At 50.2% G+C, this 13,120-nt stretch overlaps 1 protein-coding gene across 3 annotated transcripts in view; it reads left to right on the top strand.

The window, feature by feature from the left end:
* Positions 1-3,657: 3,657 nt before the first annotated feature.
* Slc5a11 (solute carrier family 5 member 11) overlaps positions 3,658-13,120 on the top strand; it is a 47,470-nt gene continuing 38,007 nt past the window's right edge. For 2 of the 3 annotated variants that reach the window (XM_055627587.1, XM_055627589.1), the window contains exon 1: positions 3,658-3,739. In XM_055627587.1, the coding sequence (XP_055483562.1) occupies positions 3,724-3,739 (16 nt within the window). In that variant the 5' untranslated portion in view covers positions 3,658-3,723. Of the gene's footprint in view, positions 3,740-3,877; positions 4,064-13,120 lie in introns of those variants that run through there. The other variant, XM_055627588.1, reaches the window with a different exon arrangement.

Genomic DNA, 13,120 nt, shown 5'->3' with positions numbered 1-13,120 from the left:
TGGACTGGTAGCTCAGAAGGAGAGAGCCGCCTACACCCACCGTGTCAGAGCACACTGTTTTAACTTGGAATTGTAGACCAAGCTTTATGAATGAGGAGAGTCCACAATGAGGAGGGTCCAGATCAGCTGCTCTCAACCTTTGGGTCGTGACCTCTCTGGGTGCTGCGTATCAGATATTTACATTACGATTCATAACAGCAGCAGAATTACAGTTATGAAGTAGCAGCAAAGTAACTTAATGGTTGGGGGGTCTCCACAAGAGGAGACTCCACAACGTGCAGCAGCACGTTGCAGCAGTAGGAAGGCTGGGAAGCACGGCTCTGGACTCTGAGACTTCTCTTGAAAGACTGGCAACTCTGATCACTCAAGACCCACAGTCTTAGTAACAAATGCCTGGGAGGAAACAGCTGGAAAAGGAACTGAGCTGTCACTATCCCAGGAACAGGAAGCACACTGGGTGTGGGGTCGGGGGGAGGCTTATTCACACTGTTGCTTCCACTGCAAAATGTTTTCTAATCGGTTTTAGCGATATGGGTCTGTGCCTGTGAATGTGTATAGGCGTATGCATGTATGTAAAGGTTACCGCAGAGACTAAAGGCCTCAGGCCTCATGGAGCCGGGGATACAGGTGGTTGTGGGCAGCCTGAACTGGTGGGGGCCAGACTCTACTCCTCCTGAAAAGCAGTATATGCTCTTAGGCACTGAGCCATCTCTCCAATCTTGCTTCCATTGTTAAAGAAAAAAATACAATATAACCCATCTGTATTAACCTATCCAGTGGCTTTTAATGATGGAATGCTTCCGAAAGCCCAGTGCTGGGGGTGGGAGCGGGGATCGTTGGATCCCTGGAGTTCGTTCTTCAGCCAGCCAAACTGGTTAAGTTTCTGGTTCACACACACACACACACACACACACACACACACACACACACACAAGACTGGAGAAAAAACACTCAGTTCTACCTGCAGCTACACCCCTTCTCCCTGTCTTCCATCCTGGACTGTGGCGTGGTCTCTCCAACCTCTGAACTGGGATATCAGGTATGTGCTCATCGGTTTTTGAACTCACTTTGGGAGTCTGTATTGGTTTGTTGTTGTTGCCGTCTTGCCGTGCTGGGGATGGAATGCAGGGCCTGGCACTTGCTAAAGGAGTGTTCGGCCTCGGGCTCCACCCAGCCCAGGTAGTCCCCTATGTAGCTGTTTCGAATGATGCCCTAAGGAACCTGAGCCACTTACCTGTTCTCCGGTCCCAGGGCATTTGTCACCATTTCTGCTTTGGGACTGTTGTGTGTGGGTGTTTGCAGGAGGCTCTTCTTATTCCCCCTGAGAGGTATCTAATGGTGGAACATCTGTACCACAGAGATTATTCACCTGTGAAGGACATCTGGACAGTTCCGTAGGTAACATACCCAAACAATAAGCCAGGCTCAGAAAGACAAATAGCACATGCTTTCTCTCATAAGCAGAATTCAGATTGAAAAAAACGTACGTACCTAGGTCTATGACAAGAAAGTAGAATGGACTGTCTTGGGGAAGGACACCCTAAAGAGAAGCAGCAGGGAAGGACAAGGGCCGGAGATGGAGGTAGAGAAAGACAGGTACCACACACGTGTGTATGGAGGATTCTTGAAACTGGAAAGGGGGGACTGTGAGAAGAGATCTTGAGGGAGGAGGAGGGAAGAAAGAGAGCAGGAGAACACATGAGACATGAAGCAGAGTATTTGGAGGAAGGAAAAGGACCAGCTAGAGGGAGGCAATGAGTTATGAGAGTGAAATGATACAGGTGTGAAAATGTCATTGTGAAACCCATTACTTCATAGGCTATGTTAGCTAATTTTTAAAATGAAAGAAAATAGGGCATGTGGGGAATGGAGTGGGTGTAAATGATGAGTGGAGACCAAGGAAGATGATGGGGGTGATGAATGAAAGTATAATGTACATAAAATAAAAATTAAGAGAAAAGCTACGGGGATGGATGCAAACTATGCAAACCCGCATAGTTCTCACACATGGCTATAACATCATTCTTACCTATTCTTTTGTTGTTTGTTTTTTGAAACAAGGTTTCTCTGCATAGCCTTCACTGTCCTGGACTCGCTTTGGAGACCAGGATGGCCTCAAACTCAAAAAGGTCCACTTGCCTCTGCCTCCATCTTACCTATTCTTTACCACACTGGGTAAAGGCAGAGAGGCCCGGCAGTCAGAGCAATTGTCAGAGAACATTTCTAAAAGGTTCCTACGTTGTGACACCACTGGGGCTGGGTCATGGCTGTCCCTCCCACATCGGTGTTTGTTCTGTGGTTGCTGGCATCTCCCCGTGTCCTGTTTTGCTAGGTACACAGGCTTCTTCTGAAAGCTCCCGGAACCTGCCCCAGGTCCCCCCAAGACGTGTCCAAAAACATGAGGGCTGCGTCATCCACAGCTCACTTCTGTCCCTGGTGCTGTGTCCTCTAGCTGCAGACCACATGTCCCTGACTTCCCCTGAAGTCTCCCTCTGGCAGGCTCTGACCCCGGGATCAGCGCAGAGTGCTGTGGCCAGCTCTTTGTATTACTTGAGAAAGGTGGGAAGTCCAGAACACAGTCAGCCTCAAGCTACTCTTTGGGTTGCTGTGACAAATGTACCTGAAAAAAAGCAAGTTAAATGGTGGTGATGAAGATTTAGCTACAAAGTAGCATCAGCACGAGGCACTGAAGCAGAGAGGGGTGAATGAAGGTGCCCAGCTCAGGTGTGTGTGTGTGTGTGTGTGTGTGTGTGTGTGTATACACCCACCCCATGAACGTGTGGAAGTCAGAGGTTAGAGCCAGGAGCCTTCCTCTATCATTTGCTATATGATAATGGTGCTGATGATGTTGATGACATTTTGTGAAGACAGGATTTCTCTATTAGCCCTGACTGTCCTGGAACTCACTCTGTAGACCAGGCTGACTTCAAAGTCACAGAGATCCAGCTGCGTCTGCCTCCGGAGTGCTGGGATTAAAGGCATGTGACACTACACGCCTTTGCTACCTTAGTTTTTGAGACAGTCACTGCACCGGAAGTGTGTGGACTGGTAGACAGGCTGGCCAGTGAGCCCTGGGATCCTCCTGTCTCCACCCCTAGTTCGGGGATTATAGACATACACATGATGCCCGTCTCTCTATAGACAATGGGGATCCAAGCTCAGGTCCTCATGCTTGCACAGCCCTCTTCTACTGTTTTCTCTTGAATGCACCCCAGAGGATAGGTTCCCCTGGTCACACCTCCCTGCAAACACCCCGACAGATGCACTGACAGGTGTCTCCCAAGTGGTTGTGCACCCAGTCACACGGTCGGTGAAGACGGAGCAAAGCAGTCTCCGAGCACTAGTAATTAAATGAAAACGTTTGCAACCTGGAGCAGCCGAGGAGCCTTGTAGCTCTTCCCCTGACTGCCCTGGAGTCTTGTGCACTGTGTGAGCTCTGTCCGTGGCTCAGGACCTCCTGGCAGTTTGTGGGGATGCTGCGTGCCTGCCCTGCCTCGGTCTGGAGAGATGAAAAGCACAGTCTGGCTGCACCGGCTGCCGCTGTCAGTGGTTGGAGCTGGAAAAGTCCTTCTGGGCATGTCCCTTTTATCTCCTGCACCCCCCTCCCCCTGCTCCTCCAGCTGTCCTAAGGCTGCCTGCTCCCAGAGTGGAGGGGAGGCGGGGAGAGTGAGTGAGTAAGGCAGCCCAGGACCCAGGCTCCAGGCTCCCCTGCCTCTCCAGGCCATGGGCCCCCTGCCAGGTAAGGGCACTGGCCAAGCCCCAATGAGGGCAGGGCAGCCCCCCTCCCTTTTTTTTTTCACAGGGGCCTGCTCAGAGTTCAAGGGTTCTGAAGAGATCTTCCAGGCTTCCTTTAAACTGCTGCTGCAGCTGAGGCTGGAGTTTGACCCTTGTGGAAGCTTTCTGAGCAGCAGGCAAGGAGGCAGGGCCACTTACACTGCTGTCCTCTGACACTCTCTGCTGCAAAAGACAGGAAATCCCAGGGGTCTCCCCTCTCAGAGCCACTGCCTTCTGCCTCTCAAGTCCCCTGAGAGCCTAGAGTGGTAGAGCCTGCACCGTGAAGAAGGTAAGCTCCCTCCTCCCACTCTGGAAACTGGGAAGCTTCTCGCATCTGAGGACTGGACAACCACGCTGGCAGAGGTCCTGGCCTACAGAGTGTAGTTCTGGGGTATCAGAAGCCGACAGCATGAGCCAGGAGTCTCAGCTCTTCTACCTCATCAAGTTCAGGGATATTGAAGGACAGGAGCCTCAGGTTCCTTATCTGTCAGAGGAGAATGTGGACGTCAGCCTGGCCAAACCCCCAGGTGTGGCAGAGCAGACTCCATAGAGATAAGGAAAGGGAGAGGAGCTGCGGGGGCCACAGGAAGCTGGAAGGACGCACTGCCACTGTGAGCAAAGCCACGTCCCACCTGCCTGGGCCACTTGCACCTCTCTTCCAATTGCACAGTTGCCAGGGAGGGTGGGGATGCCGACATACCCCAAGGCCATTGAACAACTCTTGCAAGGTGACACAGAGGATAGCAAAAAGCTGAGGCCCAGCCCCCATGACTATGAGCTAGTCATCTCTGGGGAATGGTTGATAGACAACTTTGGACCTCTGAGTGTGGCAAATGCTGCCCTTGTTGGGATCCTTGTTTGCAAGACTGGTGTTTATGGCAGGTCTGCTTTTAAGGCACAAGATGAGACAGACTAGTTATCTCTGCCTTCCTGGTGCCTACGGTACTACGAGGAAAGGAATTCCAGGGGCGTTCTACAAACTGTGTGCCAGGCTTCTTTAAACTGCAGAGCAAAATCACATTGGGTGTGAAAAGAAATAAGTTGGAGATATGACTTGGGCTGAGGCCAGGAGAAGGCAGATAGGATGTATGTCAACTGGCATCTAAAGAATGAGGATGGTTTTGTAAAACAGTGTGGGAAAAGGTGTGTCAGACAGAGTGAACAGAAGCTGAGGGCCCTGAGGGCATGGATAGCTTTCAAAGAATAGATAGAAACAAGCAAGTGATCTGATTTGTGTTCTGATAACTCTTTGGATTCCTTAGGAAGGAGTGATTAAAAGGATTATGAAGTGGCAGTGGGTAGGAAGGAAGGAACTCCTTGCTCTGGGCTGGACGTGAGTGAAGGTGGTTAAAATGATGGTGATTTAAGGAAAACAGATTCACGGTATGTTTTGGAAATAGAAGAGAATGGAATTACGGGTGAATAGATTTAGGAAGTTGAGAAAGACATGATCAGTTATTTGATGGATGTCTGTATGCCATGGCGTCTTTGGTTCTCAGAAATAGCGCTTGGCACACTTAGACGCTCATATATCATTTGTTTCATGGCTGGATGGCTATATAGACAGATGCACGGATATACAGATGGATGAGTGGATGGATGGATTCTTGGGTAGGTAGACACACAGAAAGAAGGATGGATAGACAGATGGATATATGGATGTATGGATGTTCAGATGGATGGATGGATGGATGGACAGATGGGTTCTTCGCTGAGTAGACATAGGAGGGTAGATGGATAGACTGGTAGATAGCTGGATGTGGTATAAGGATGCTTTAAGTTAGGGACGTAGCCAGAGAGGCAGGGGCACCTGCCTCCCTGCTGCAGAACTCGAGCTCTGGCCTGTACATGCTCATATCATGGATATCTGTGGGCATCTGTAAGGGATGCCATGTTGGCATTTGAATGAACCTGTATGGGCTAAATAGATGAGCTCGTGACTTCTGTTCTCTGATATTATGGGACAGGGCCATCCCTGAATGGAATAGGTGGATGGAGAAGACTCATCTAGTTCCTCCCCTCCCACCTCTTACCATCGGTGGCCCGAATGGTTTTTCCTAATGGGCTGGGATGAATCTGTCCATTGGTCCTTTTCTGTAGTCCTGTTCCAAGCATTAAAAGGCCAAAAGGCACAAAGGCCAGCAAGTGTTTTCTTGGCCTCCAGTGGAGCCTCTCCCCATAGCTAAGCTGGCCCACCACTAGCCTCTTTAGAGCAGGCCAATCAAAGGGCCAACTTGTGGCCATGCAGTGGCTGCTAAGGCACAGGAAGGAGGGTATGAGTGGCTCTAGCTCAAGGCTTGGAGTCACATATCCTGCCACGGGTTCCTATCTCATGGTGGGCAGGAGCTGAAGAGTTAAAGCTGGGCTGGGGCCTAGTTCAGTCATTTACCAGTGGTGTGGCGTTAGGCCAGGCCTCAGCTTTACCTGTTCAGTGGGGCTTAATAGAGGCCTGACCTTGTAATGCTGAGTTGCAAATGAGATTCACTTGTAAGTGGCCAAAAAGTGGCCAGGTCTCCCTGACCACAAAGTCCACTGTCTTCTCTCTCTTCCTCACTGCTTGTATTTGACGCTTGTGAACATAGCAAGCATCCTGCTCCAAACCTTGTGACATAGCTCATTTGCTCACTGTGGCAGACACCTGACTGTCATTCCCATTTTATAGATGAGGAAACAGCCAGGGAGAAGTTATTGCTCTAGGTTACAGCTGGAGGAGTCAGAGTGGGATCTGAGCCAGGGCCTTGAGGTTCTGAAGTCTGCTCGGTTGGCTTACAACGACACATCTATTTCCCAGGGGGTCTTTTGTGTTAAAATTTGTAAATAGATGGTAGCTGTCATTTTCTAGTGGTGCAAGGGAGCCACTTCCTGCCTCCCTGCACACGTCTTTTCCTTCCTGGGAAACCTGGCAGCATTTTGGCAGAAGCATCAGATTTGACACTTCATGTTGGGAGTGCGTGTGGGCACTGGGGCGTGAGTAGTCCTTCTTTTTAACCTGTTGTGGAAACTTTGAAACACACATAAGTTGTATAGACTGTAAGTGCCATCACAGGCACACACAGAAGCCAGGCGAGACCAAAAAAAAAAAAAAAAAAAAAAAAAAAGGCTACGGTGGAGCCGACTTAGACTGGTTTCCTGGTTTGCTTTGGTTTGCCCTTGCACTGTGGTGTGGAAAATTTTCACATCTCCCATTAGCACAATCATTGTGTAAAGGGCCAGAAAGGAAGGGTGAGAGCTGTCCCTGCTTGACTGAGCTTCCTTTTGTGCTCTGGCCACTAGGCAACCTCAAGGGCAGCCTGTTCTGCTCGCAAAGAAAGCCTTTGTCAGCACGGCTGCCCTCACCCCACCCCTCAGGAGGGGAGCTGGCAGGGGCTCTGAGAAGGGGGCCGCAGGGCCCACCCATACTTGGCCCTCTGAGGCAGGCTGGGTTCAAATAGCCACGGTGCTCTGTGCAAAAGGCAGGCACTGGATGGAGGTCATTTCACTTAGTGGCCCTGGGTAGCCACAGCATGGCAAGGGCCTGGGGGGAAGGCTGTGGTGGCGAGAGCAAGGCTGCCTGTCTCATTGTGGCAGGCCTGGCACACAGTTAATGACTTTCTCCACTTTCTCCACTGAGAAAGTACTTTCTCCACTGAGCCTGCAGATAGAGCCCACTGTATAGAGCCTGGCACCCAGATGATACCTAATGGATGTTCCGTTGAACTTCCAGGGCCTAGCACAGAGCCTGGCACACAGCTGGTACCCACTAGATACTTACCGAAGGTCTGGGGAGATGGTTCAGTGGTTAGGAGCCCTGACTGCTCTTCCAGAGGACATCTGTATCTGATACCGAACAGCCTCATAACATTCTATAACTCTGTTGCCAGAGGATCTGGCACTGTCTTCTGACCTCAGGGACCCACATGGTGCACACGCACACACGCATACATCCAGGCACATGCATGTAAAATAAAATAGCAAGACATTTTAAGTGTCTTACTGCATGTCCGGGGCATAACATAAAGCCCAACACACAGGTAACAAGTACCTAACAAGTGCCTGACAAGTACTTTACTAAGTCCCAAGTCCCAGCTTAAATGTGACACAAAGCTGTTATCTGAGGCATGTTTGTGGGAAAAGAGCAGAGTCAAGGGAGGAAAGGAGAGACAGGAGAGAACGGCAGAGGGAAGGGAAGAAAGCAAAACAGACAGCTGCACAGAGTGACCTTCTATCTGGCGTTCCAGTAGCACTTATGGCCTTGACTGTGGCATATCCCAGGGCCTGGCCCGGCTCACTTTGGCATCTTGATGCCTGTAAGCTGAAGGTATGACCAGGAGGATGAAATAAGAGGACACAGAAAATGCATGACATACTCTTTGGACCTAAGCTACACCGTACAAATGTGTCAGTGTGGTCACATTTGTACTGCGTCTTGTGTGTCAAGGAAGGTGCAGGGTGACAGTGGCTCCGGGTTCCTGGCATCTATGGTCCAGCTCCATCCCCACCACGAAGATGCAGCCTCCCAGCACCAAGGTCTCTGAATCACTTAGAGGCCGTGCCAGCCTCCCCTGCAGTGATGAAAGACTCGTTTATGTGCAGGTCCCCTCAGTGCCTGGCAGGCAATGGGCAGGAGGGGGCCTAGGGGTGGGGCTATGGACACCGATGGCCCTGAGGGATCAGAGCAGAAGGCTGCTGTCCTCTCTCCCTTTTCGCTTCTTTTCCTTTCCAGACCTGCGGTCTTCCAGAGCCATCCACCCCTTTCTCAGGTACAGCGGCGGTCCCTACCTGAGGTTGCGCTCTGTGCTTCCCAGAGTTCCCTGTTTCTGAAGCAGTGGGTCAGCCAAGCTGGGGTCTAGGCTGTCTTACTGGCTGGGTGACTTCAGACAGGATGCTACACTTCTAGGGACCACAACGTCCTCACCTTTAAAGGCAGTGAGAACATTTCCCACCCGGTGGGGTTTTGATCCTTGAGACAGCACCTGAGGTCCTTGGAGACACCTTCTCCCCAAGCCTCCAGAGTCTTTCATTCAGAGTTAGAACCTACAAAACTCCACCCTAGATTCTTGTCTCTAGTTCAGATAAGCTGAGCATTCTACCAAGGCCTGTGACTCCACACATGCCTAAACACGTGTATCTGTATGTACATGCGTGTGACACACACACACACACATAATGTAAGCAAAGGCATTGCATAAATCAGCCAGTCTAAAACATCAGCCACAGGCCGGGCATGCTGATGTCTGCCTGTCATCTCCGTAGTTGAGAGGTGAACGCAGGAGGATCACAGCAAGTGTAGGGCCAGCCTGGGCTACATAAAAATTCAGGCTGCACTGTATAACAGGATCCACTCTAAAAGCAAAAGCGAAACAAACAAGCCACTCGTGTCACTAGCACCGAGAAAGGGAAAGCCAGCTCTAAGGACCAGGGGTTGTCCCGCTTGGGTTTCAGGCCGTGGTCTCTGAGCAGCTCCCAGCAAAAGCAGGACATTGCTCTCAAGTGTCCCTGTCCCACTTACCCTATCACTGACTCCAAATAATTTCTCTGATCCTCTCCCAGGGCTGTGCTTAGAGTGTATGTGTGTCTCTTTAAGAGTTCATAGGTTACAACCCAAACACCAGGACAAGAGGTGGGTCCAGTGCTTAGGTCCTGTAGGGAAGCCTTAGGTGCTATAGTGACAGATTAGTTCCCTTATGAAAGACGCTTGCTGGGGGCTGCTTGCTCCTTCCACCCTGGGCGGAGGCAGAAAGCATCATTTAATAAGGACCAGCTTTCACCAGACAGCAGCAGGTCTGTTAGTCATCTTGATCTTGGACTTCTGGGCCTCTAGAACTGTAGCCAGCAGATTCATGCTATTGATGTATTATTCCAGGGGCTGGAGAGGTGACGCAGTCACTAAGAGCACTTGCTACTCTTGCAGAGCGCCAGGGCTCAGTTTCTACCACCCATATCAGGCAGCTCCCAGTTGCCCGTAACTCCAGTTCCAGAGGACCAGACACCTTCTTCTGGCGCTGCAGACACCTGGTGCACATACACACACACTCAGGCACAGGCACGTGTACATAAAATACACCTTTAGCATTTATTCAGGCTAAGGTGTTTTCTCACAGCAGCAATAAGAGACCCACCAGCCTTCTAACCCACCGTGTGCTTCACCCAGGCAGAGCCATGACCTTCACACTCACCTTCCTGCCCAGCCCTGCCTGCTACCTGAGCCTACCTCTCCCCCCTTAATTGCTCACATCACTTCCTTGTTATTATCACCAGCGTTATACTGCAGTGCTGGGAATGGACCCTTAGGGCCCAGCACACACTAGGTAAATGCTCCACCACCAAGCCGCATTCCGGGGCCCTCTGCTTCTTCACTAAAACTTCTTTGATGGCATCGTTTAACCTGGAGCAAAGATACGCACTGGGGAGATTGATCTCTCAGGACGTGAGAGAATTTGAACATGACGATTTATACATCTGGACACATAGTATGTAGAGACAGGACATACCATCTGGAGCAATGCACGGAACTACCTCAGAGCTAAGGCTTCCAGATGTCCCAGACAGTCATGGGGACAAAAGACGTGCTTGCAGATATATGAGTCTAGAACCTTCTCCAACTTATGGAAGCAACTTGTTTTGTTGTATTTTTTTTTTTTTTTGAGACAGGTTTCTTTACATAGCTTTGGCTCTCCTGGAACTAACTACATAGACCATGCTAGCCTCGAACTCACACAGATCCTCCAGCCTCTGCCTCCCAATTGCTGGAATTAGAGGCATGTGCCATTATGCCTAGCAGTGTACTTGTTTTCAATATTCACAGTATCTTCTACAATATTCTTGCTAGGGTGCTGTGTTAAATTAGAAGCATGATATATCATAGTGAAAGCTCAGCTTATAAGTTTGAAACATTTGCTTTTCTTTCTGTTTTTATTTCTTTCCTTCTTTCTTCTTCCTGTGCTAGTTAGTTTTTTGTCCACTTTTCACGAGCTGGAGTCATCTGACCAAAGGGAGCCTCAATTGAGAAAATGCTCCCATAAAACTGGCCTGTACTCAAGACTGTGGAGCATTTTCTTAACTGATGACGGATGAGGAAGGACCAGCCCACTGTGGGTGGTGCCTGGGTAGGTGGTCCTGAGGTGTGTAAGAAAGCAGACAGAGAAGGCAGGAGGAGCAAGCCAGTAAGCAGCATCCCTCTCCAGCTTCTGCTGGAGTTTCTGCCTTGGCTCCCTCAGTGGACTGTGACCAGAGATATGGAAGCCAAATGAATCCTTTCTTCTCTAAGTTCACTTTGGTGACGGTGCTTATCACAGGAATAGAAGGTACACTAAGGATTCTTCCCTCTGACCCTCTTTCTTTCCTTCCTCCCTTCCTCCCTTCCTCCCTTCCTCTCTCCTTTCTTTCTTTCTTTCTTTCTTTCTTTCTTTCTTTCTTTCTTTCTTTCTCTTTCATCTTACAGTACTGGGGATTGTCTCACCAGTCATGAGAGTAGACAGCATGCCTCGCACAGGCTACCCTCTGAATTCCTCTATATAAAACGAGGTGACCCTTTCCTCGCACACCTGGCAGGAAGTCATAGCACTATAGTAAAGAAGCAGGAGATGCTGATAGTGGCGGTGGTGACCGTATCTGGGCTATAATGAAGTTCAAGGCTCTGCACGCTGTATCAAACAGGCAGCCAGTCCTGGTGGTGCACACCTGTGGTCGCTGAGGCTGAGTTGTAAGTGGACGGTCAGCTGTGCCGTGTCCTGAAGGCCCCATGTAGCGGGCTCGTAAGTGCAGACTTGCATGGCGTCATATTTGGAGTATTGCGAAGCTTGTTCAGCTGCTCAGGGCTGATAAAGGGTGGGACAGCAAAGTGTCTCTAGAGCTGGAGTCCTTCCTCTCTCTCTCTCTCTCCATCCCTCTCTCCTTCCTTTGGTGTATATACAAGTCCATGTGTGTTAATACGTGTGTGTGCACATACATGTGGACACCAGAAGTCAATCTGGATCGAATTCAGGAGTCTTCCCTCAGGAACCATCCACCTTGGGTTTTTGAGATGGGACCCGTGGCTCACCAGTTAGGCTAGCCTGTCTGGGCAGCAAGCGAGATCCTCCTGCCTCTGCCTCCAGACAGCTGAGTTGACAAGATCTATCGCTATGCCCAGCTTTTTTGGTTTGTTTTGTTCTTCACTGGGGACCAAGGCTCAAACTCAGGCGCTCAGGAGGAAAGCACTTTACCAACTGACCACCCCCAGGCCTTCAGTGCTTGAACTCTTAAAAGATCTGATTTGTCTGAGGCTCTGCATTTACAGAGTATTGTCCGGGGTAGGGGTTGCCCCAGCACTGGGCAGCACAGCACGGATGGTTGCGCTGACCATTCCTGACCCCAAGGCTGACAGGGGATGGCATAACTATGCCCATACCCCAGTCAGAACTATCTAAGGGCTTTTGCTAGCTTCTCACTGTCACTGCAGCCAAGTATCCCAGGCTCGGCAGCTGAAACAGCACACGCCTGTTACCTTGAGTTCTGGAGTTCAGTGTGCCTGATAGGTCTTGATGAGCTCAAGTCAAAGTGTCAGTAGATGGCTGGAGAGGGAGCTCAATGGGTGAAGTGCTCGCTGTGCAAGCACGAGGATGTGAGTTCAGATCCCCAGTACTCCTGCATACAGCTGTGTGATGCCTGCCTTGTCATCCCAGCTCTGAGAAGGACAGAGACAGGCGGATCCCTGGGGCTCTCTGGGCAGCCAGTCTAGGCACTATGTGAGCTCCAGATTCAACGAGAGACCTTACCTCAAAAAAACAAAGTGGAGAGCCAAAGAAGAGGCCTCCTGAGGTTGACCTCTGCGTACCCCTGCACGCATGTGCACTGGCAGGCACACAGGCAGACCCACAGCTTGTACCCTCTACCATACACATAGGCACACAGGTATGACTTGAATACCCTCTCCCCCACACACAGGCCTCAGCAGAGCTGGATTCTTTCCGGAGTCCCTGGGTCAGACTTGGCTTATTTGCTTTGTCAACTTCTGGAAGTCACTTGCATTCCTTGGCTCACGGCCCCAGCATCCCACGTTCAAAGCCAGCAATGCTGAGCTGAACCCTTCTAACTCTGTCACCTCTCTGGACCTTCTTGTTCTGTGTCACTTTTGATTGCATTAGATGCTCCCAGCTGACCCAGGCAGCCGCCTATTTTAAGGTTAACTGGATAGCAGTCTTATTTCTTTCTGTGAGCACCACACAATCATGGGTTCTGGAAATTAGGTATTAATATCTTTGGGCCATTATTCTGCCCATCACAGGACTCTCTTAAATTGCTCATGGAAATGCAATCTCCAGAGGAGTGCTTTCTGTTAGTAGTTCAAAGCATGGGTTCTGGAGCAAGGTTATTCAGGTTTAAATCC

This window comes from Psammomys obesus, unplaced genomic scaffold, assembly GCF_907164565.1.
Source record: "Psammomys obesus unplaced genomic scaffold, mPsaObe1.curated_primary_1811, whole genome shotgun sequence".
In the NCBI taxonomy this organism is placed as follows: domain Eukaryota; kingdom Metazoa; phylum Chordata; class Mammalia; order Rodentia; family Muridae; genus Psammomys; species Psammomys obesus.
Note: the sequence above shows the minus strand (reverse complement) of the source record. Positions and strands in the feature narration are given on the sequence as shown.